This window comes from Salvelinus fontinalis, chromosome 8, assembly GCF_029448725.1.
Source record: "Salvelinus fontinalis isolate EN_2023a chromosome 8, ASM2944872v1, whole genome shotgun sequence".
Taxonomy (NCBI): Eukaryota; Metazoa; Chordata; class Actinopteri; order Salmoniformes; family Salmonidae; genus Salvelinus; species Salvelinus fontinalis.
This window is the reverse complement of record NC_074672.1, coordinates 4364516-4390397: the sequence shown is the minus strand read 5'-3', so window position 1 is coordinate 4390397 and position 25882 is coordinate 4364516. Positions and strand designations below refer to the sequence as shown.

At 46.6% G+C, this 25882-nt stretch overlaps 1 protein-coding gene across 1 annotated transcript in view; it reads left to right on the top strand.

The window, feature by feature from the left end:
• Window positions 1-4111: 4111 nt before the first annotated feature.
• The window catches only part of LOC129860393 (proline-rich protein 12-like), a 52605-nt gene continuing 30834 nt past the window's right edge, over window positions 4112-25882 (top strand). Inside the window, exons 1-4 of the mRNA XM_055930762.1 lie at window positions 4112-5007; window positions 18720-18874; window positions 19236-19400; window positions 19675-23993. Coding sequence (XP_055786737.1) covers window positions 4925-5007; window positions 18720-18874; window positions 19236-19400; window positions 19675-23993 — 4722 coding nt within the window. The 5' untranslated portion in view covers window positions 4112-4924. The remainder of the gene's footprint in view (window positions 5008-18719; window positions 18875-19235; window positions 19401-19674; window positions 23994-25882) is intronic.

Sequence of the window (25882 nt, the reverse complement as noted above, 5' to 3'; positions counted from 1 at the left end):
TTAAACAGAACACTAAACAAAATAACAACGAGAATGAACGAAAACGAAACAGTCCTGTCAGGTGCAGCAACACAGAACAGAAAACAACTACCCACAAACAAAGGTGGGAAAAGGCTACCTAAGTAATGTTCTCAATCAGAGACAACGACAGACAGCTGCCTCTGATTGAGAACCACACCCAGCCAAACACACAGAAATAGAAAACATAGAACACAAAACATAGAATGCCCAACCCAACTCACACCCTGACCAAACCAAAATAGAGACATAAAAAGGATCTCAGACAGAGTGAAACGGTAGCCTGTACAGAATCAAAATATTCCAAAACATGCATCCTGTTTGCAACAAGGCACTAAAGTAATACTGCAAAAAAATATGGCAAACCAATTTACTTTTTGTCCTGAACACAAAGTGTTATGTTTGTGGAAAATCCAATACAACACATTACTGAGTATCACTCTTCATATTTTCAAGCATAGTGGTGGCTGCATCATGTTATGGGTATGCTTGTAATCATTAAGGACTGGGGAGTTTTTCAAGATAAAAAATACATGGAATGGAGCTAAGTACAGGCAAAATCCTAGAGGAAAACCTGGTTCAGTCTGCTTTCCACCAAACACTGGGAATTTAATTCATCTTTCAGCAGGACAATAAGCTAAAACACAAAGCCAAATCTACACTGGAGTTGCTTACCAAAGACAGTAAATGTTCCTGAGTGGCCGAGTTCCAGGTTTGAATTAAATTTGAAAATGGTTGACTAGCAATGAACAACCAACTTGACAGAGCTTAAAGAATTCTGAAAAGAATAATGTTGCACACTCTAGGTGTGGAAAGCTCTACGAGACTTACCCTGAAAGACTCACACCTGTAGTCGCTGCCAAAGGTGCTTCTACAAAGTATTGACTCAGGGGTGTGAATACATATGTAAATAAGATTTCTGTTTTAATTTTCAATACATTTGTCATTATGGGATATTGTGTCAATTTAATCCATTTTGAAATCAGGCTGTAAAACAAAATGTGGTGTAAGTCAAGGGGTATGAATACTTTTAAGGTACTGTACCACAGGAGTTCCCTGATCGTGTTGCAGAAAAAACAGGGTTCTCACTCACACCCCATATTGACTGATACCATTCAATTCAATAATGAAAAGAAAATACATTATAAGTATAAGTTGTTTCAAGTAAAATTGTAATGCCCAGTGCCATTTAGAGACATCAGTATCAAGCCCGTCTGTCAGTCTGCAAGTCTCCATATGTTGGCTCCATACATGTTTCTGTGAGCACATACACACATAGTCACTGTTCTATTACCAATGGCAGTTACTGTAGGATAGGCAGACTGAACCAGTATTTTTGGGGTATGTCTCTATAACCTTGGCCCATCTAGCCACTGGGATTTTTGCCCATTCTTCAAGGCAAAACTGCTCCAGCTCCTTCAAGTTGGATGGGTTCCGCTGGTGTACAGCGATCTTTAAGTCATACCACAGATTCTCAATTAGATTGAGGTCTAGGCTTTGACTAGGCTATTCCAAGACATTTAAATGTTTCCCCTTAAACCACTTGAGTGTTGCTTTAGCAGTATGCTTAGGGTCATTGTCCTGCTGGAAGGTGAATCTACATCCCAGTCTCAAATCTCTGGAAGACTGAAACAGGTTTCCCTCAATAATTTCCCTGTATTTAGCGCCATCCATTATTCCTTCAATTCTGACCAGTTTCCCAGTCCCTGCTGATGAAAAACATCCCCAGAGCATGATGCTGCCACCACCATGCTTCACTGTGGGGATGGTGTTCTTGGGTTGATGAGACTTGTTGGGTTTGCACCAGACATAGTGTTTTCCTTGATGACCAAAAAGCGCAATTTTAGTCTCATCTGACCAGAGTACCTTGTTCCATATGTTTTGGGAGTCAACAACATGCCTTTTGGCGAACACCAACTGTGTTTGCTTATTTTTTATCTTTGATCTCTTTGTTGCCTCTCTGATTAATGCCCTCCTTGCCTGGTCTGTGAGTTTTGGTGGGCGGCCCTCTCTTGGCAGGTTTGTTGTGGTGCCATATTCTTTCAATGTTTTTAATAATGGATTTAATTTAATGGTGCTCTGAGGGACGTTCAAAGTTTTTTATATATATTTTTATAACCCAACCCTAATCTGTATTTCTCAACAACTTTGTCCCTGATCTGTTTGAAGAGCTCCTTGGTCTTCATGGTGCCACTTGCTTAGTGGTGTTGCAGACTGTGAGGCCTTTCAGAACAGGTGTATATATACTGAGATCATGTGACACTTCGATTGCACACAGGTGGACTTTATTTAACTAATTATGTGACCTCTGAAGGTAATTGCTTGCACCAGATCTTAATTAGGGGCTTCATAGCAAAGGGGGTGAATACATATGCACGCGCACACCGCTTTTCTTTTTTTCCCAGAATTATTTAAAGTAATTTTGGCTTGGGAAATCACCGGTGCCAAGCTTCCTGCCATCCACAACCTCTATACCAGGCAGTGTCAGAGGAAGGCCCTAAAAATATTCAGACTCCAGCCATCTACCGCATGGCGAGTGGTACTGGAGTGCCAAGTCTAGGTTCAAGAGGCTACAAAGCAGCTTCTACCCCCAAGCCATAAAACTCCTGAACATCTAATGAAATGGCTACCCAGACTATTTGCATTGCCCCCCCCCCCCCCTTTACGCTCCTGCTACTCTCTGTTATTATCTATGCGTAGTCACTTTAATAACTCTACCTACATGTACATTTTACATTGACACCGGTGCCCCCGCACATTGACGCTGTAGGGTACACCCAGGATATAGCCTCACTATTGTTATTTTACTGCTGCTCTTTAATTATTTCTTACTTTTTGTAGGTATTTTTCTGAACTGCATTGTTGGCTAAGGGCTTATAAGTAAGCATTTCTCTGTAAGGTCTACACCTGTTGTTTTCGGCACATGTGACAAATTACATTTTATTTGACTCTTATTTTGAAATTGGAAATCGCAGAACTTTTATATTTGAATGACAAATTGAGAGACTTTTAGTGTGAAATGGGAGTTTCGGGATTTATTTTAGCGTGACAAATAGAGGGACTTTCATTTTGAAATCGAAATCGCATGATTTATTTTGTCATGAGAAGTTGGGGGACTGTTATTTTTCATTTTAGCATGACATGTAGGGGGATTCTTATTTTGAAGTGTTACATCCAGTTTTTTAAATAGTTTTTTTAAAAACCTTTATTTAACTAAGCAGGTCAGTTAAGAGCAAATCCTATTTTACAATGACGGCTTAACAAGAGGCAAAATGCTTCCTGCGGGGACGGGGCTGGGATTAAAAATAAAATAAAAATATAGGACGAAACACACATCACGCGAGAGACACCACAACACTACACAGAGACCTAAGACAACAACATAGCATTGTAGCAGCACAACATGGTAGCTGCACAAAACATGGTACAAATATTATTGGGCACAGACAACAGCACAAAGGGCAAGAAGGGAGAGACAACGATACATCACACAAAGCAGCCACAACTGTCAATAAGAGTGTCCATGATTGAGTTTGAATGAAGAGATTGAGATAAAACTCCAGTTTGAGTGTTTGTTGCAGCTCGTTCCAGTCGCTAGCGGCAGCGAACTGAAAAGATGAGCGACCCAGGGGTGTGTGTGCTTTGGCGAACTTTAACAGAATGTGACTGGCAGAACGGGTCGAGGATGAGGGCTGCAGTAGGTATCTCAGTTCATAGTTACATGCTGTATGTAAAACTCAGCCGGATGCTATGCAGGATGTTGTCACTCTGAGCTGGATGCTATACTGGATGTAACATCAGAGGATCCAGCCCCTACTGGTATAGCCCCTCCCCTTCTCATGAGAACGGTCTCCACTAGTTCCTACAGCTACAAAGTCAAAATTGGATATATCGTAAAGAATCATGAAAACAAAAATTTGCTTTTCGGTCTTAATTTAAGGTTTGGCATAAGGTTAGCAGTGTGGTTGAGGTTAGGTTGAAAATCCGATTTTAAGAAGAGAAAAGTAAGAAATAGGCGGGGGTTATGACTTTGTCGCTGTGGTAACTAGTGACGACCCGTGAGAACCGGTGAATGGAGGACACAACAGACCCAGTGCGCGTGTGTTTGAGCGACGTGAGTGAGGGGAGGGAGAAAGGATAGAGAGCCAGCCGCCTTCAAAAATGGCGTCTTCCGAGGAAAAAGACTAAAAATATAAAGAACGAGGCCTACTTTCCGTCTTCATCGATTTTCGGAATTTAGATTATGGTTTCCAGATGTCGCGATATCGTCGTAATCGTTATTTTGTAATGTAAAAAAGGAGAAGGAATGGTAGAAGGCTATATAAATAGCAACCCAGTTTTATTTTGATGCGTCGACAGGGCTAGCTAGCTATTAACTAGTAGCATCTGCTAGCCCACAACGATTTCAGGATGGGAAGGCATTTTGCATGCTAAATAAATCACAATAACTCTTCTATGATCATTTATCGTTTGATACAATTTGGAACAGTCGTGAGATATCGATGTTAAATGTTTTCAGTCGCGGAACAATGCATTTGCTCTAGCAATAAAGGGGATGGTGTACGGCATGAATGTTTCTCTGCAATTTATCGATAATTTATCATGATCGTGTATAGCGTCGTTGCAATTTGGCAGTTGTGTAAATTATTTTTAGAGGAAAGTGTAGGAAAGGAGAGACTGATTTTTGGAGGTGGTTGGAGTACATCCCCTGACCCCTCTTTTTTGTCCAGTTTTCTCCTCCCCTCCATTTCTCTTTCAATATACTGTTTTCCAATCCCGATGATTTTCTAATGAAACGGGGAAAATAGTCTAAAATCGATCACGGGGAAGACTGATACCCCAATTCTGTGAAAATTCCTAATACTCCGAGTTTTCGTCCTTGTAACTAATTTCTCATAAATGAAAAATGGATAGAAATTACCCGGGAACAGGGTTCGGTGATTTGGGCGCAGGAGCCGGATGGAGTTATGAGAGATCAGCCAAAGCAAGGTAAGCATTTGATATAGTCCTGATAATGTTTGCACACAAGCTAATATATTGCATTCTCTTTGCGTGTATGTAATCAAATGGTCGTTCATTTGGTACATTGACATCGATCTGTAACCTGCCTGCAGGCAGCATCGCGTTGTTACCAGTATTATAAAGGGAATGGAGCAAGCCGTGTGGGGGTGGTGGGACTAGCTTGTAGGACTCTTCAAAATGTATAGAATGCGATTGACAGACTCAAAGCATGGTTTTAGGTAGACAGAGGGGGAGGGAATGAGAGTAAAGGGGGGTGGAGCAAATGTCTGGACCATTAGAATAATTATAGTAGTATATCCTTTTAGAATAGTTTGACACATTGACTGTGAAAACAGCCCGTATTTCATTCATAGGTAAATGTACACGAGACTATTGCATTTGCAAGAAACTGCTATTACAATGCCCAGTTTCTATCTTTCTAGTTTTTCCTCCTGTGACATTGCATGATACGTTAGTTTCACATATTAACTGAGATGCGTCCGCCTGTGATGTAGCAAAGTTGTTACAATGTAAATTGTTTGCTTGTCAGGGATTTAGCGCGAGGTGGCAGTGGTCGAATGTTGCCAGCTCTCGTGCTGTGAAGAACGATAATGATTGATAGATACAAATTGGCTTCTAAAATAGCACCACAACTCTAGGTTGTTGTGCATAATTAAGTTAAAATGCATTACACCCAGTCTTGATAGCATATCAAATACATTAGGTAGCTAAGTCTTTATTTAGATTTTTCTTATCAGTGTTTTCAACATATTGCCATCATGCCATATCTACCATGATATGATTTGGTTTGCTAGCTAGTAGGCTACCTAGCTAATGACAAAAGCTAGCATGGTACATGGTCGGATCATGGCTATTTAGTAGGCTTGGGCGGTATACCGAATATACCATATACTGGGTTATTTAGAAATAGACATGGCATGGTTTTTCAATACTGACAATACAGTTAACTATTTAATTGAAGTTTTAAAATAAATGTAAATATTTGTAGTTACTTTTTAAGTAAATACCTGCCGCCAACTTGTGCAATACGTTAGGAGATAAGGCAGAGTGAGTTGTTCATGTCACATTATTTTACAGTATTGTAATGAAACAGGCAGGGAGCAGGTCTCGAACCCTCGACCTTCTAGCCCGAGGTCCGGCGCGCTATCGACTGTGCAGCAAAAGCATGTTCAAGCGGCAGAGTCGATATCCGCGCTTATAAACCCAGGGTCGTTACACTACTCCCTCCTTTCAAAGAGCGCGTCCTCGCGCTAGCTTGCGACTCTACGTCTTACAGGAACGCGCTCACCGGCCAAGCACACGCACTGTCGTGGATGCAAGGTCCGATCACTTCTGACACCAATGTAATGAAACAGGCAGGAAGCAGGCCTCGAACCCTGCCTGCTAGCCCGAAGTCCAGCGCGCTATCGACTGTGCCGCAAAAGTATGCTCAGCGGCAGAGTCGATATCCGCGGTTATAAACCCAGGGTCATTACACTATGAAGCTCACTGTAGTTCCACAGAGCCAGTCACGTGTTTATTTGTAAATAACGCAACGAGAGAAAGCCGGAGTCCAGCTGTGTATTGACAGGGGTCGAGTTTTATATTGAAAGTCAAGAGTTTTTTTTGTTGCTTAAAAAGAACGATCAGGGACGTGCACTGCAGTTTTACTTCACAGAAAATACATTAGTGCAACACATTAGGCAGAAAATGTCATTCTCATCAGATAGCAACAGAAGTGCAACGCTATTTGGCTGGCAGCCACACCAGAAAATTAGCTTACAATGAAAAATGTCATTTTTGCAAAAACTATGCATGGCCATCATGTTTCCAATGTTTATAAAAGAAAGAATGTAGCCAGCTACATTTCCTACTGATTTGCTTAAAGTTTGTCTTTAAATCCACTGGAGAAAAGTAGGCTGGCTACACCAAGAAAAGTACCAGAGAAAAGTAGCTATATATCAGTCAGAGAACTGTCTGCTGATAGAATGATGGAGAACAGTAGCTCCACGTCAGTCAGAGTGCTGTCTGCTGATAGAATGATGGAGAACAGTAGCTCCACATCAGTCAGAGCGCTGTCTGCTGATAGAATGATGGAGAACAGTAGCTCCACATCAGTCAGAGTGCTGTCTGCTGATAGAATGATGGAGAACAGTAGCTCCATGTCAGTCAGAGCGCTGTCTGCTGATAGAATGATGGAGAACAGTAGCTCCACATCAGTCAGAGTGCTGTCTGCTGATAGTACATTTACATTACATTTAAGTCATTTAGCAGACGCTCTTATCCAGAGCGACTTACAAATTGGTGCATTCACCTAATGACATCCAGTGGAGCAGCCACTTTACAATAGTGCATCTAGATCTTTTAAGGGGGGGGGGGGGCAGAAGGATTGCTTTATCCTATCCTAGGTATTCCTTAAAGAGGTGGGGTTTCAGGTGTCTCCGGAAGGTGGTGATTGACTCCGCTGTCCTGGCGTCGTGAGGGAGTTTGTTCCACCATTGGGGTGCCAGAGCAGCGAACAGTTTTGACTGGGCTGAGCGGGAACTGTACTTCCTCAGTGGTAGGGAGGCGAGCAGGCCAGAGGTGGATGAACGCAGTGCCCTTGTTTGGGTGTAGGGCCTGATCAGAGCCTGAAGGTACTGAGGTGCCGTTCCCCTCACAGCTCCGTAGGCAAGCACCATGGTCTTGTAGCGGATGCGAGCTTCAACTGGAAGCCAGTGGAGAGAGCGGAGGAGCGGGGTGACGTGAGAGAACTTGGGAAGGTTGAACACCAGACGGGCTGCGGCGTTCTGGATGAGTTGTAGGGGTTTGATGGCACAGGCAGGGAGCCCAGCCAACAGCGAGTTGCAGTAATCCAGACGGGAGATGACAAGTGCCTGGATTAGGACCTGCGCCGCTTCCTGTGTGAGGCAGGGTCGTACTCTGCGGATGTTGTAGAGCATGAACCTACAGGAACGGGCCACCGCCTTGATGTTAGTTGAGAACGACAGGGTGTTGTCCAGGATCACGCCAAGGTTCTTAGCGCTCTGGGAGGAGGACACAATGGAGTTGTCAACCGTGATGGCGAGATCATGGAACGGGCAGTCCTTCCCCGGGAGGAAGAGCAGCTCCGTCTTGCCGAGGTTCAGCTTGAGGTGGTGATCCGTCATCCACACTGATATGTCTGCCAGACATGCAGAGATGCGATTCGCCACCTGGTCATCAGAAGGGGGAAAGGAGAAGATTAGTTGTGTGTCGTCTGCATAGCAATGATAGGAGAGACCATGTGAGGTTATGACAGAGCCAAGTGACTTGGTGTATAGCGAGAATAGGAGAGGGCCTAGAACAGAGCCCTGGGGGACACCAGTGGTGAGAGCGCGTGGTGAGGAGACAGATTCTCGCCACGCCACCTGGTAGGAGCGACCTGTCAGGTAGGACGCAATCCAAGCGTGGGCCGCGCCGGAGATGCCCAACTCGGAGAGGGTGGAGAGGAGGATCTGATGGTTCACAGTATCGAAGGCAGCCGATAGGTCTAGAAGGATGAGAGCAGAGGAAAGAGAGTTAGCTTTAGCAGTGCGGAGCGCCTCCGTGATACAGAGAAGAGCAGTCTCAGTTGAGTGACTGGTCTTGAAACCTGACTGATTTGGATCAAGAAGGTCATTCTGAGAGAGATAGCAGGAGAGCTGGCCAAGGACGGCACGTTCAAGAGTTTTGGAGAGAAAAGAAAGAAGGGATACTGGTCTGTAGTTGTTGACATCGGAGGGATCGAGTGTAGGTTTTTTCAGAAGGGGTGCAACTCTCGCTCTCTTGAAGACGGAAGGGACGTAGCCAGCGGTCAGGGATGAGTTGATGAGCGAGGTGAGGTAAGGGAGAAGGTCTCCGGAAATGGTCTGGAGAAGAGAGGAGGGGATAGGGTCAAGCGGGCAGGTTGTTGGGCGGCCGGCCGTCACAAGACGCGAGATTTCATCTGGAGAGAGAGGAGAGAAAGAGGTCAAAGCACAGGGTAGGGCAGTGTGAGCAGAACCAGCGGTGTCGTTTGACTTAGCAAACGAGGATCGGATGTCTTCGACCTTCTTTTCAAAATGGTTGACGAAGTCGTCTGCAGAGAGGGAGGAGGGGGGGGGGGGGGAGGAGGATTCAGGAGGGAGGAGAAGGTGGCAAAGAGCTTCCTAGGGTTAGAGGCAGATGCTTGGAATTTAGAGTGGTAGAAAGTGGCTTTAGCAGCAGAGACAGAAGAGGAAAATGTAGAGAGGAGGGAGTGAAAGGATGCCAGGTCCGCAGGGAGGCGAGTTTTCCTCCATTTCCGCTCGGCTGCCCGGAGCCCTGTTCTGTGAGCTCGCAATGAGTCGTCGAGCCACGGAGCGGGAGGGGAGGACCGAGCTGGCCTGGAGGATAGGGGACATAGAGAGTCAAAGGATGCAGAAAGGGAGGAGAGGAGGGTTGAGGAGGCAGAATCAGGAGATAGGTTGGAGAAGGTTTGGGCAGAGGGAAGAGATGATAGGATGGAAGAGGAGAGAGTAGCGGGGGAGAGAGAGCGAAGGTTGGGACGGCGCGATACCATCCGAGTAGGGGCAGTGTGGGAAGTGTTGGATGAGAGCGAGAGGGAAAAGGATACAAGGTAGTGGTCGGAGACTTGGAGGGGAGTTGCAATGAGGTTAGTGGAAGAACAGCATCTAGTAAAGATGAGGTCAAGCGTATTGCCTGCCTTGTGAGTAGGGGGGGAAGGTGAGAGGGTGAGGTCAAAAGAGGAGAGGAGTGGAAAGAAGGAGGCGGAGAGGAATGAGTCAAAGGTAGACATGGGGAGGTTAAAGTCACCCAGAACTGTGAGAGGTGAGCCGTCCTCAGGAAAGGAGCTTATCAAGGCATCAAGCTCATTGATGAACTCTCCAAGGGAACCTGGATAGAATGGCCTTTTGTGAATTCTAATCCCAGTGGAGAATTACAACTAAAGCACAAAATTAGTCTGATGCTGAGAAGAAATTACAAGAAGAATTTCCGATCTCCGTTTAAAAAATGCATCATGATATTTCTAATGCATTTCATAATTATTTATAGCGTGAAAAAATGTAGAGTTCTGTGTTGACGCGACCCCTCAGATATCTAAGCAAGTGGCTGAATTAATAAGGTGACGGGGCATCATATAGTGTTTGCTTCTTGCTGTGTTTGAGAACTCATCCAAAGTGCTTTGACATCTGAACAGCTGCCTCTGCTTGATTTCCTTGCATTTTTCTCCTCTGTGTTCTTGGCCAGCAGGCAGGCCCGTTGCCCTAGCGACACCAGACTCCACACGGACACATGCTGCTTTAGCGCCAGTACAGTTTTTCCTTCAGACAAGCATGTGTCAACTTAGTTAATTTGCACACTGTCTCTCATTCACATTCGCTTGTCAATATCCAAACTCGCCAACAATGACATTCGGTAGCTCCTACCTACACATGTATAACTTTGAGCTGGATTGCCTGTCTTTGCAATTAGTCTATTTTTGTTTGTGCTCATTAGCATATTTTGCTAGCAGCTCCCATTGATATTCGCTATTACTTGTGCAGATTTTGTTAGTATTCTGTGTAATAGACACCCAATGGCGTTTGTGTTGGTTTTTTTGCGCCCTCTTGTGTACTGTGCCGGTAATACTATAAATCCCGGGATGAGAGAAGGATGGTAGGACTATGAAAATCTGGATACAGCCCAACCCTTCAGCTAGCTGTCTGACTTAGTTTTTGAGAGGATCAATCTCTCGAGAAGCTGGTTTTTACATATTGTTAATATTTATTCCTTCTAAACACATTTCTGTTTTTTGGCAATGTCAATTCTTTTCAAAATACTTTTATTTTTGCTTGCTGGACAGGAAAACGCAGCTGAGTAATAAACTGTAAACCAATCAAAACTTGTGTACTTTCTCTGCTGATCACGTCTGCCTATCACGTTATCGGTATCTAAGGTACCAAGCATGGGCTGATTATCTCACCTGCGAGAACCATCCTACTGCAGTTTGAAATATTCCTACCATCACTATTTAGACATTGGGACTGCATATGCATTTGCCTGTTGTGTTTTTGTTGAAGAACAACCACAGATAAACATACTTGTTTGAGCATCTCAAAGACTAAATTCAATGTATAATCAGTTTAACCGGTGACCAACTGATTATTTTACAATTGTAACATTTTATTCACGAAATGTGTTTCATTGTTTATTGGGCTACTGTGCAGTCTACGATACATACTGTAGTTAACATGGGAAAGTGCCTAATTCCTTACATAAGGGAGAGCAGGCCATGTCTGTACTACAGATTGCGGGAGACCAGGGTTTCCTGTTGGGGAGGAAGGAGTAGGCTGTCCTTGTAAATAGGAATTTGTTCTTAACTGATTCCATATGTGTTATTTCGTAGTTGTGATGTCGTCAATATTATTCTACAATGTAGAAAATAGTAAAAATAAAGAAAAATCCTGGAATGAGTAGGTGTGTCATTTGATTAATATTATGGTGTTTCTATTCTATGAAAAACTAAAAACCTTCTGGGTTTCTGTTAGGATGGAAAGGAAAATATGGCGCTGTACAATGTGATGTCCGGCAGTACAGTACTGGGCTATTTAGCTAAAGAATCCCTGTGTCGTGCTTGTCTCAGAGCAGTAAAATAGTTGTAGGCTTTTGCTTCTAACTTCAATATGCTCTTTAAATAAATGACCTACGCCATTTTTTTATTTTTAAATTTTACCCCCTTTTCTCCCCAATTTTCATGGTATCCAATCGCTAGTAATTACTATCTTGTCTCATCGCTACAACTCCGGTACGGGCTCGAGAGAGACAAAGGTCGAAAGCCATGCGTCCTCCGAAGCACAACCCAACCAAGCCGCACTGCTTCTTAACACAGCGTGCCTCCAACCCGGAAGCCAGCCGCACCAATGTGTCGGAGGAAACACCGTGTACCTGGCCCCCTTGGTTAGCGCGCACTGCGCCCGGCCCGCCACAGGAGTCGCTGGAGCGCGATGAGACAAGGATATCCCTACCGGCCAAACCCTCCCTAACCCGGACGACGCTATGCCAATTGTGCGTTGCCCCATGGACCTCCCGGTCGTGGCCGGCTGCGACAGGGCCTGGGCGCGAACCCAGAGACTCTGGTGGCGCAGCTAGCACTGCGATGCAGTGCCCTAGACCACTGCGTCACCCGGGAGCCCCGACCTACACCATTTTTAACAGTATATATAAAAATATTTTTTTTCAATGACTCTCCACCAACAATTACATTTAGAGGATTGGAGGAGTCTATTAATATCTAAGGTGCATTTTTTGTTAGGATCTGTGAGAATATCTGAAAATCGAAGGTTCTTTTTGTATAATTCTAACAGTTTGTTAAATTAATTAATAATAATCGCTTTGTTTAAAACGTAACAATATTTTGGAGATTTTGTTTTCATTTAACCTAGAGTGATTGAGGAAAAAGGCAATTCTTGAACATGGTGTGAGACATCCTCACTAATTTGTAAATATAAGCAGTTTGTTTTTTAGAATTATTTATTTCTGGAGAAATCTAACTTGATTATTTAGCAGACACTACTTGCTTATATTCAGTCAACACATATAATGGAATACTGTTTGTTGACTCTGCCTGTCAGGGGTGGAGCTCCAGAGCTCACAGGTGTGCCTGGCACGGAATGTGACGCCAACCCGTTCATTTTCAACGCGTGAGTGAGTCAATGACTATTCAAGCCATTGACTCACTGATGAATGAAGATGATGAGCGATCGGCAAAGGCAATCTGTAATCTTTGGGCATCACTGCTCGGTAAGAAATGATTGTGTGTGTGTGTGTGTGTGTGTATACACACACATACAGTTGAAGTCGGAAATTTACATACCCCTACGCCAAATACATTTAAACTCAGTTTTTCACAATTCCTGACATTTAATCCTAGTAAAAATGTCCTGTTTTATGCCAGTTAGGATCACCATTTTTATTTAAGAATGTATAATGTCAGAATAGTACAACCAACTTCTCCTTGAGCTTCTCCTTGAAAGATGTGCTTGACCAAGGTCATGAATATCTTGAAATTCTTCAATAATAGACTGAGTGACAGACACAGGTAACAATAACTTTTCCTGAAGGTTTAAATAAAACCATGTAAGATTTTTTTTTGTACAGCGAGCTTCATCAACACTGTCCAAGGGGCCGCCTCTAGGTCCTCGGAAAAGTAATTCTCTGTAGACACCAGGGGTCTCGGTAACATTTTCAGTTTGTGTTTCCAACACTGTCTCATATGCATATTTGACAAAGGTGTTTTTGTTTGTTCTGGATATATGAGATGCAAATTTAGATTTAACAGCATATGTTTTTTCACATCCCATAAAAGGGCAATTTCTCTGCCTTCTTGCAAATTATCCTTCAAATGAGAAATGCTTTCAGTCAAATGTAAACATCTGAACTGCTTTCTTCTGCTGGTTGAAATTGAGCACTTTTCACAGACCTTTGATATCCCTTGTGGTCTCTGTATAAGTGAGACTTAAAGGCAGTAAATTGCCTGAATGGACGGGAACATTTGGGCACGCCACAATTAAATGAGCAATTGGGTGCATTTCTGTGAAGTTTCATGTGCTGTACGAGTGATACTACTGTATTAGAATCATGCATACACGATTTGCACTGAAACATTTTAACTGTAAGGTTGATTCTGGATCATTTAAAAAAACTAAAAACAAATCAGCTGTCTCAGCTCAAGCTGCAGTAATCTTGATTTATTTCTAGAATCCAAAATAGAAGTTATATCAACAATTCAATTTAGAATAGTAAGCTAACGTTTGTGGCTGAGAATAGTTCACCTAAATTTACCTCAAATGTCAGTTCTAATGCAGCTAGCTCGCCGACAGACTGATTAAACATTCGAACCGTCAAGCCATAACGGACATAATGAAAATACATCTAGAATCTATTCCATCTTGATTCAAACAACGTTCCAATATTTAGCTAAGGGATGGCACAGCTAACTATTAGCTCTCACAGAGAAAAAATATTTGGGGAAACACAGCATGGACTAGGCTATTAAGTATAACAGTTTTAGACTGTCAAGTATCTCTGCGAGTCTTCATTTTCAAACCGATTCACGGGCTCCCGACGCAACATTTTATATAAAAATTCAACAAATTTCATGTAGCCTACTGACCGTAATTTCAGATGTTTGCTTCCATCACGAGACTGCCCGGGCATGTGGAAAGCGAGATGTGCCCAAATGGCCAATTGTTTACAATAGGCTATGTGATTCTGTAGTTTTTTTTAACGTCGTAAAATATAACTTAACCCACCTGATGGCTGCTTCAATGTAGAGGTCTTCTACAAGAATTCACCCAAAAAGACCCATAATCCAATGGGCCTAGGACTAACCGGTATTAGCTGTAAATCATCGTGCCTGTATTTTGTTTGCGTAACATTTACTGTTATAAACTGTAATCATTAGTTGAACCAAGATGCACTGCAGTCTACAACATATTGTTAATAGATAAAACTTGGAATTACTGTACGTTTTACTGTAAAAACTGCAACTTTGTTAGTGTACGTTGCCGCCTTATTCTAAAGTGGATTCAATTGTATTTTTTCCTCAATCTACACACAGTAACCCATAATGACAAAGCAAAAATGGGTTTTTAGAAATTTTTGCTAATTTATTAAAAACTGAAATAAAAGTCAAATGTTATTTGTCATATGCACTGAATACAATGAAATGCTTACAAGCCCTTAAACAACAGTGCAGTTCAAGAAATGGAGTTAATAAAATATTTACAGTATTTTTAATTTCCTTAGTAACAGTAGAATTACGTAAGTAACGAGGCTAAATACAGGGGGCACCGGTACCGAGTAACTGTGCGGGGGTACAGCTTAGTCAAGGTAATTTGTACATGTAGGTAGGGGTAAAGTGACTAAGCGTAGATGATTGTAAACAGCGGGTAGCAGCAGTGTAAAAACAAAAGGGGGGGGGGGGGTCAATGTAAATAGTCCGTGTGGCCATCTGATTAATTGTTCAGCTGTCTTATAGCTTGGGGATAGAAGCTGTTCAGGAGCCTTTTTGACTTAGTCTTGCCGCTCCGGTACTGCTTGCAGTGCGGTAGCAGAGATAACAGTCTATGACTAGGGTGATTGGACTCTGACATTTTCTTGGGGCCTTACTCTGACACCGCCTGGTATATAGGTCCTGGAGGGCAGGAAGCTTGGCCCCAGTGATGTATTGGGCCGTACGCACTACCCTCTAGCACCTTACAGTCAGATACCGAGCAGTTGCCATAGCAGGCGGTGACGCTATCGGTCAGGATGCTCTCGATAGTGCAGCTGTAGAACCTTTTGAGGCTCTGGGGACCCATGCCAAATCTTTTAAGTCTCCCGAGGGGGAAAAGGTTTTGTCGTGCCCTCTTCACGACTGTCTTTGTGTGTTTGGACCATGATCGTTTTTTGGAGAATTGGACACCAAGGAACTTGCAGCTCTCAACCTGCTCCACTTCAGCTCCGTCGACGTTATTGGGGGCCTGTTCGGCCCTCCTTTTCTTGTAGTCCACGATCATCTCCTTTGTCTTGCTCACATTGAAGGAGAGGTTGTTGGCCTGGCACCACACTAACAGGTCTCTGACCTCCACCCTATAGGCTGTCTCGTTGTTGTCGGTGATCAGGCCTACCACTGTTGTGTCATCAGCAACCTTAATGATGGCGTTGGAGGCATGCTTGGCCACAAAGTCGTGGGTGAACAGGGAGTGCAGGAGGTGACTGAGCACACACCCCTGAGGGGAACCGGTGTTGCGGATCAGCGTGGCAGATGTGGTAAGGGTAGGCAACAACACCAGGGGGGGGCTGCCCATCAGGAAGTCCAGGATCCAGTTGCAGAGGGAGGTGTTTAGTCCCAGGGTCCTTAGCTTAATGATGAGCTTTGTGTTGAATGCTGAGCTGTAGGCAATGAACAGCATTCTCACATAGGTGTTCCATTTGTCCAGGTGTGAAAGGGCAGTATGGAGTGCGATTTGAGATTGTGTCATCTGTGGATCTGTTGGGACGGTATGCGAATTGGAGTGGGTCTAGGATTTCCAGGATGTTTGTGTTGATGTGAGTCATGACCAGCCCTTTCTAAGTACTTCATGGCTACTAACATAAGTGCTATGGGGCAGTAGTCATTTAGGCAGGTTGCCTTTGCATTCTTGTGCACAGGGACTATGGTGGTCTGCTTGAAACATGGGTAGTACAGACTCGGTCAGGGAGAGGTTGAAAATGTCAGTGAAGACACTTGCCAGTTGGTCTGTGAATGCTGGGAGTACACACCCTGGTAATCCGTCTGGCCCTGCAACCTTGTGAATATTGACCTGTTTAAAGGTCTCGCTCACATCGGCTACGGAGACCGTGATCACACAGTCGTCCGGAACAGTTGCTCTCATGCATGCTTCAGTGTTGGTTGCCTTGATGCGAGCATAAAAGGAATTAAGCTCGTCTAGTAAGCTCGCGTCACAGGGCAGCTCTCGGCTGGGTTTCCCTTTGTAGTCCGTAATAGTTTGCAAGCCCTGCCACATCCAACGAGCGCCAGAGCCGGTGTAGTAGGAATCAATCTTAGTCCTGTATTGACTCTTTTCCTGTTTGATGGTTCATCTGAGGGCATAGCAGGATTTCTTATAAGCGTCCAGATTCGTGTCCTGCTCCTTGAAAGTGGCCTTTAGCTCGGTGCGTATGTTGCCTGTAGTCCATGGCTTCTGGTTGGTGTGTGTATGTATATGTGTGTGTGTGTATATATATGTGCGTGCGTGCACGGACCACTTTCGTATTGAATGAGTCACTGGTACTTCCTGCTTTAGTTTTTGCTTGTAAGCAGGAATCAGGAGGATAGAATTATGGTCAGATATGCCAAATGGAGGGTGAGGGAGAGCTTTGTATGCGTGTCTGTGTGTGGAGTAAATTTTCTAGATTTGTTTTGAGCATTTTCTTGTTTGCTTAAGGTCTTTTATAGCTGGTTGAGTGCGGTCTTAGTGCCAGCGTCTGTTTGTGGTGGTATATAGACGGCTACAAATAATAGAGATAGTGTGGTGTACAGCTTATCACGATGTACTCTACCTCAGGCGAGCAATACCTCGAGACTTCTTTAACATTAGTCATCGCGCACCAGCAGGTATTGACAAATACATCTTACCAGACGTAGCTACTCTGTCCTGGCGATACACAAAAAAACCAGCCATGTGTCGTTGTTCTGCGACGACTCTGTGAAACATAAATTATTACCGTTTTTAATGTCCCGTTGGAAGGATAGTCTCGACTGTAGATCAGCGAGTTTGTTTTCTAGTGATTGCACGTTGGCCAATAGAACTGGAAGAGTCTTGGCGGTTCCTAACTTCTTCCATTTAAGAATGATGGAGGCCACTGTGTTCTTAGGGACCTTCATTGCTGCAGAAATGTTTTGGTACCCTTCCCAGATCTGTGCCTCGACACAATCCTGTCCCGGAGCTCTACGGACAATTCCTTCAACCTCATGGCTTGGTTTTTGCTCTGACATGCACTGTCAACTGTGGGACCTTTTATATAGAAAGGGGTTTGCCTTTCCAAATCATGTCCAATCAATTGAATTTACCACAGGTGGACTCCAAGGTAGCCTAGTGGTTGGAGCATTGCGCCAGTAACCAAAAGGTTGCTGGATTGAATCCCCGAGCCGACAAGGTAAAAATATGTTGTTCTGCCCCTGAAGGCAGTTAACGCACAGTTCCCCGGTAGGCCGTCATTGTAAATAAGAATTTGATCTTAACTTACTGGCCTAGTTAAATGAAGGTGAAATTGTTTATTTTTTATTTTTAGCAAGTTGTAGAAACATCTCAAGGATGATCCATGGAAACAGGATGTACCAGAGCTCAATTTCGATTCTCATAGCAAAGGGTCTGAATACTTATGGAAATGTGGTATTTCTGCCAACATTTCTAAACCTGTTGTTTTCTTTGTCATTATGGGGTATTGTGTGTAAATTGATGAGGAAAAATTGTATTTAATAATTTTTTAGAATAAGTCTGTAATGTAACAACATGTGGAAAAAGTCAAGGGTTCTGAATACTTTCCAAATGCACTGTAGACCTACACGATGCAACCCTGCATAAAGCAAGCTCGGTCAGCTTTTGTTTGATTGCTGTACTGATCTCTGCAATGTGGATATTTGGAATACACCACACAATGCTACTAATGAAGAAACATATCCTGTATGTAGGCCTTGAGATGGTATAACATTTTTGAGATAGTATCAAGTCATTTTTTTGGGTGGTGTTATTGGGCTTCCATATTGTAGGTCCATGCATAAAGTCATGTGTTGGTAAAATATCATGGACAGCAATTGTAAATGAAGTCTACAACAGGCATTAAGATGGTAATCATATTTTAGTATTCATTCTGAGTTGATTTTGAGTAATCATACTCTAATATTCTAACTTCTTACAATTTTGAAGAATGATGAGCTACAGTAATCATTTTATTAGGATGGAGATGCACTCGAGGTTGACTAATGCATCTGAATAACTAAGATCTTACAGTTTTCTGAAGAGTGCGGTAGTTAGTCATGGCCTTCAAGCTCAACAATGGTCTTAGTGTATTTACATCGTAGGCCTACTTGCATAGGATTTTCATCTGTTTAAATTTCATGGCGTCTCCAGGAGGTCACCTTTTGGACAAAGGTTTATGAAAATGAAGGCAATTGGACTTGAACAGTTGAATAAAGGACCTCTTCTCCTCCCTAGTCTCGTCTATGGAAGTTCCAGATCATCACACCCGGAGTCGGAACTTCTCCATCGACAAACCTACGGCACTCCCCATCCTCTGCAGGGCTATTCCACCAATCACCACCCAGGCAGCTCTGGCCAAGGCGGGGCTTGGGGAGCAGGACGGAGTTTGGGTGAGGGATATGTCACACACCTTTAATTGTGTCGTCACAGTACAGGTGTTATGACTGGCCATGCTGCTGGCACTACAGTTGCAGCCACTGAAAAATGCAGTTTCTATGGAAACCCCTTTTGTGTGTACAGGAAAAACCTGTATTTTACCTGGTAAAATATAGGGCCAAATCAGATTGATAACATCTGTTAGGACTACATCATTGTATTATGTTGTAATGGACTCTCCTTGACTTATTCATCAAAGTTATGCCATTTAATCACGTAGATAGGGTATTTAGAGAGATTGCTATGTTTGCATAATCTGTGAAAAGGGACATGGTCGTCACGGTTTACTCATGGTTGTATTTGTTGTCCCATCAGGTCTCTCTGGACTATTTGAAACAGGCCTGCACCATGCCAGCCCCTCTGGTCCAGATGCTTCGGTCATGAATCTGATCTCCGCTCTGGAGTCCCAGCGAGGTCCACAGGCTCCCCCCTCCGCCTCCTCCCTCCTCTCCCAGTTCCGCACGCCGTCCTGGCAGACAGGTGAGCATGTGACCAGCCCTGTGTTGACATTCAAAACGGGGTGGCAAAAGTCTTTGACATTTCCACCGCCTCACAGGTTCTATCAAATTGTCATTCCTCTTGCATGTCTGCATTATTGGTGAGATTATGTTTGTTTCATTTGCATATTGGATTATTTAGCTTTTTACTTGTTAAGGGAGGGGGGTAGGGGTACAATTATTTTGTCATGCTTGTCAGTTTTTTCTGTTGATGGATTTTGAATGATAGTCGTCTTGTCTCCATCTGGCCCTGACAGCGATACACACCCCGGCCCCTGCTGAGCTCTTCATCTCCGGGCCCCTCCCCGGCTCGGGCTCCTTCACCTCTTCCTCGGCCCTGTCCGCCTATCAGCACCCGGCCTCCTTCTCCAGCCGCTCCTTCCCCACCCTCCAGGACACGCCCACGTTCAACTCCACCTCCAACGGACTCCTCTCCCCCCACGACCCTCTGTTGCATATCAAGGGTCCCTCTCAGTCCAGCCTGGGCTTTGACCGCCTCCTGCCCTCCCAGGGCGCCACCACAGCCTACCGGGGCGGACAGGACCCCACAGGCGCCTCGTCGGCCCAGGCCTCATCAGCGCGGCACCTACAGTCCCACCAGTTCAACCTGCTGTCCTCTCAGCTGCAGGACCAGTCCTCCCAGTTGTACAACGCCTCAGTGTTCTCCTCAGCCCAGGCTCAGGCCCAGTCCAACTCGATCCAGGAGAGGGCTGTGCCCCGGCAGGACAGCGTGATCAAGCACTACCAGCGGCCCACGCCGTCCCAGTCCCAGCTCTCCTCCTCAGCGGCCCACTCCCTGCAGCACTACCTCAGCTGCGGCGGGGCTGGGTACCAGCAGATAGCCCACCACAGGCAGGCCGGCCTCTCTTGCAGCCCCCTGGGTGACCAGAGCCCCTCGGACCATAAGGCCTCTTCCCGGACCGAACAAGTGTACCGGCCCATCATCCAGCCCCCCTACTCAATCTCCACCTCATCTTCAGCAGCGGGAAAGGGCGCCAAGAGCAACTCCAGCAACGGCTACTCCTCGACCAGCTCGGCGTCCTCCTCCCGTACCCCTCACACTCCCCCTTCTGCGTCGTCCAGCTCTTCGACGACCTCCTCTTCCTCCTCTGCCTCGGGAGCCCACCCCTCCAACTCACTCCCCCCCTCCAGCTCCAGCTCGGCCCCGTCTAGACAGCAGCCTCCCCCTCAGAGTGCTCCAGCTCCCCAGCAGCAACCCCCCCCTACCTCGTCCACATCTGTCCAGCAGCCCTTACCCAAACACAGCCTCTCAGGCTACGGCTCACCCGTGCCCCCAGTGAAACCTCCCGCCGCCGCCCTCACAGGTCAAACCCCGCCACAACAGCAGAACCAGTCATACTCTCCCAGCCAGCCCCCTCCCTCCCACCTACCCCAGTCCTATGGCGGCTTCAGCTCCCCTCAGGCCCAGGACCTGAGCTCAGCCGGGGGAAGAAAAGGCTACGGCAGCCTGGGAGGGCGAAGCCAGTCGTACTCGGCTGATGTGGTCTACGGGGCTGACTCTGCCTATGGGTCCGTCCCCTCCTCTCTGGGCGGAGCGGGATGTCCATCGCTAGGTTACGGCCCCGGCCACTCCCCAGCTCTTTTACAGTCGAGCGGGTCGGCGGTGGGCGGAACCTCAGGAGGCGGTGGTAGCAGCACCGCAGGAAGCGGGAACTCCGGTTCAGGAGGAGCTGGGAGCAGTATATCCAATGAGAGAGGAGGTGGTGCCAGAGTAGGGTCCTACCATATCCCTGAGTCTAGCCCCTCTCCGTCGGCTAATTCTGGGATCATCCGTCCAGGGTTGCACTCCCCCACCACTGCCTGCCCCACCCAGTCCCCGGGAGGAACGGGCTCCAACAAATACATCTCCTCTGTCCTCTCTCCCACCTTCATCTCCTCCCCTCAGGGCTACCCCGACACCAGAGGTCCCCCGTCCCAGTCCTACCACCCCACTGCCAACAAGACCAAGTCCGACTCCAGCCGCATGCTAGGTGTGGGCTCCCAGAGGTCCCAAGAAGATGTGGACGATGATGATGACTTTTTGATCCAGCACCTTCTCCAAGCCCAGGCCAGTCCCACACCCCAGGCGTCCCATCACCACTCCCAGCAGCAACAACCTCAACAGACGGCCCAACAACAGGCACCTCTGCAGCCTGTCCCCTCTACCACGGACGGCGGCAAGGGGCTGTCGTCCTACGAGCTGGGCAAGAGCTCTGAGGAGAGGTACCACCTCCAGAGCGTCATCCGCACCCATAGCGCCACCTCCGGTGCCGGATCTGGAGGCGCGGTCACGGGCCTAGACAGCCAGCTGGAGATGTCTCTCAAGAAACATCAACAACAACAGAGGAATGACAGTGAAGGCGGTGGCAGGAGTGGCGGAGGAGGTGCCGAGCAAAGCCACCCCCATCTACACCACCACGACTCCCTGGGGTCGGTGGTGCACTACGGCCGGAGCGATCCGTACTCCCAGCACTCCCTGGGCACCCAACACTCCTCCCACACGCAGCAGCAGCACGCTGCCTCCCACAGCCACCTACAGTCCCACGCTCACATGGAGCTGCAGAAGAATCCACAAGAGCGCTCCGAGCTGGTGTACCCTCGCAAGAACCCTGAGGTGCAACAGCACTCTCAATCCTCGGCCTCCCTCATGGATTCCCCCACGGACCAGTCCCACCAGCCGCCCCACCTGCTCCAGTCAGTGCTGTCCCACACCACTCGCAACAAGATGGAGCCCCATCAGCAGCAGCATTCAGTGAGCCAGCAACAAGCTATGATGGATGGAGCCGGAGGGAGAATGGGCGCGGGCAAACATCAGTCCCAGACCCAGCAGGCCTCCCAGCTTCAGCTACAACTCCAGTCCCAGGCTTTGGAGGTCGCAGCGGCAGCTGCTCACTACAACCACGGACCTCCTCGGCAAGACCAGAGCCAGTCCAAGCAGCGACAGCAGAGCTCGGTGGCGTCCTCCCTGGACATGCTTGAGCGCTCACTCTCCCAGACCTCCAGTGCGGACGGAGGGGGAGTGGAGGAGAGGAGAGGAGGAGGAGGTGGTGGTGGTGCAGGAGGAAGAGGTGGAGGGAGCGGAGAGCGCCACAGGCAGCAGCAGCAAGAGCAGCAGAGGCTCTCGTCCCATCACCCTCAACACTCCGCCTCGGAGCTCCACTCGTTCCTCTCTGAGCCCGACATGGGCTTATCCGCCCCCTTGCACGTGCACCACCTCCCCCAACACCATCAACATCCCAACTCCCACCACCAGCAAAGCCACTCGGGGCACCACCCCCACTCCCATGGCCACGCTCACCCCCAGCCCCTTCCCTCCACCCATTCCCAGCAACAGGAGTCCCAGTCCCACCCGTCCCAGCTCACCCCAGGCCAGCAGGTCCAAATAGACCAGCATCAGCGCACCGAGCAGCACCCATTCGACACGGTCAGCCCTGTGGAGAAAAGCTGTGGCCAGAGCCAGAACCGCTTTGTCACACTCACCTCTATCTGCTTCCCGGACTCGCTCCTGCAGGACGAGGACCGCTCCTTCTTCCCCGGCATGGAGGACATGTTCTGCTCAGACGACTTCTCCAAGTCGAGCTGTGCCGGAGGCGCTGGCCCAGTGCAGGAGGAGATGAACCAGGAGGGACCAGGAGGGGGCCATGAGGAGCCCATGAAGGATAATTCAGGAGGGGGAAGTGGAGGAGCCGGGTATGAAATGCTGGGCGACCAGGGCTATGGGCAGTACTGCCACAGGCTTTCCGAGTCCGGCAACCGCACCCTGGACCTGGACTCTCTCAAGACCCATGAGCTGCCCTCCACTGTTAACACGGCGCAGCTGGGCCTGATCCAGTCCTCTAGTCCAGGCGGGTGCACCGGCGGCACTGGTGCCGGCCCTGGAGGCCTCACCTCGCCCATCTTCTGCTCGTCGCGCCCCAAGAAGCTCCTCAAATCGAGCTCGTTCCACCTGCTCAAGGAGCGTCGAGACCCCAACACACTGCCCAAAAAGAGCTACGCGCAGGAGTACGAGTTTGAGGATGATGAGGACAAGGACAACCAGCCGGCGGACATCCGTCTGAACAGCCGCCGGCTCCCTGACCACCTCCCTGACCTGGTCTCCAGCTGCCGTAAGACAGGAGGTGGGGCCGGAGGAGGAGGCACGCTCAGCCCCCTTATGGGCGACCTCGACTTCTACCACTCCTCCGGCTACCCCTCCCTCTGCCCCCCTCCCCAGCTCCTGCCGCAGGACGGGCCCAAGAAGAGGGGCCGTAAGCCCACCAAGCCAAAGAGAGCAGGGCCTCCAAGGCCCAGGGGTAGGCCTCGCATTCGCCCGCAGCCCGAGCAGCACGAACCCCGCGGAATGATTGGAGGTGAAATGGGAGGAGGAACCGAAGCAGGAAGTGGGTATGGAGGAGGAATTGAGGTTAAACGGGGCCGTGGTGGTGGCGCAGGCCGAGGGAGAGGGAGGAGAGACGACATGTTCATGGAGATAACTGGGAAGGAGCAGATGCAGCAACACCACCTTAATCGGCAACAGCATCAACTCCACCACCAGGCTCCACCCCCACAGCATCAGGAGCCCGTACCGCATCTCAAGGTGAGCGTGGATAAATTGAATGGAACTGAACTATGTTAATTCCCAGGGGGAAATGTAGATGCCTAGTTAAATAAAAGGTAACATTTTTAAAATGACAAGTCAGTTATGAACAAATTCTTATTTTCAATGACGGCCTAGGAACAGTGGGTTAACCTCTACCGAGCACCTACCCCGGGTCCGGGAGCACCCCCCACCCCCCCCACACTGATTAGCATCGCTAGCATAGCGTCACAATTAAATAGTAGCATCTAAATATCATTAAATCACAAGTCCAAGACACCTAATGAAAGATACAGATCCTGTGAATAAAGCCACCATTTCAGATTTTTATAATGTTTTACAGGGAAGACACAATATGTAAATCTATTAGCTAAACACGTTAGCAAAAGACACAATTTTTTTACTCCAACAGTTTTTTCCTGCGTCAGTAGCTATCACTAATTCGACTAAATAAAAATATATATAGCCACTAACCAAGAAACAACTTCATAAGATGACAGTCTGATAACATATTTATGGTATAGCATAGTTTTTTTGGAAAAAATGTGCATTTTTCAGGTATAAATCTCAGTTCTACATTGCAGCTGCAATCTGAAATAGTGCCGACGCAGCCAGAACAATTACAGAGACCAACGTCATATAACTAATTACTTATCTTAAAACATTTCAGAAAAAATACACAGCGTACAGATATTGAAAGCCCAACATCTGGTGAATCCAAACAATATTTCAGATTTATTAAATGTTTTATAGCGAAAACAAAATGTAGCGCTAAATTAGCATAGCCACGCCAGCCAGAACCAGCTGGGCGCCCACGACCAGTTCACATGCACGACAGATATATGAAATAACATCGTAAATTGGGTCTTACTATTGCTGATCTTTCATCAGAATGTTGATCAAGGTGTCCTTAGTCCTGATGAGTCGTTCAATCCATTCATAATGGCAACTTTCCCTCTTCATTTAGCATATGTACTGGTCGACTGGCCAAAGTAAAAAAAGTCACAGAACGGAACACGGCAAAACTCCCGAAAAAATTCAAATAATCTGATTAAACTATATTGGAAAAACATACATTAGGATGATATGGTCACATGTATCAAACAAACTTCGAGACGGAGATAGTTTTCATCCGTAACGGCAGCAAAACAGTAGACAATCGCACCTCCAAATCGCGCGATTCAGAGAACCGGAAGTTGTCGGTCACGCCAAAGAAATAGGTCTTATTTCACGTCAGTACAAGATAAACAAAAAAATTCTCCTCTGACGTCCTCTTGACACCCAGAGGAAGACGAATGAAGTGTGTTTCGGGTCATAGGTGGCGTGACCATATATAGGCAGAGCGTTGAAGCGAGCATACACATCTTGCATTCTTCTTCTTGGTCAGGGAAAGTGCTGTCAAATGACTTCTGTTTCACTCAGAGACAAAATTGAAACGGTTTTAGAAACTATAGATTGTTTTCTATCCAATGGTATTAATTATATGCATATAGTAAGAGCAATAATTGAATAAGAGGCAGTTTAATCTGTAGAGGAAATTATGCTAATGCGAAAACAGCACCCCCTGTATTCTCAAGAAGTTAACTGCCTTGTTCAGGGGCAGAACGACAGATTTTTACCTTGTCAGCTCGGGGATTCGATCTAGCAACCTTTCGTTTACTAGTCCAACGCTCTAACCACTAGGCTACCTGCTGTCCCATGTCATTGCAGGCTTATACTTAAAGGGACATTACACTTTTCAATCAAAGTTTGTCAAATGGTTTCAGATCTTTAAAGTAGTCTGTCAAGATTATGCCACATCTCGTAAACATGGATCTACGTAACCGATGACATAGAATGCGAACTCATGATGACATGGGATGCGAATGCATCAGGACATCAGACTTCTT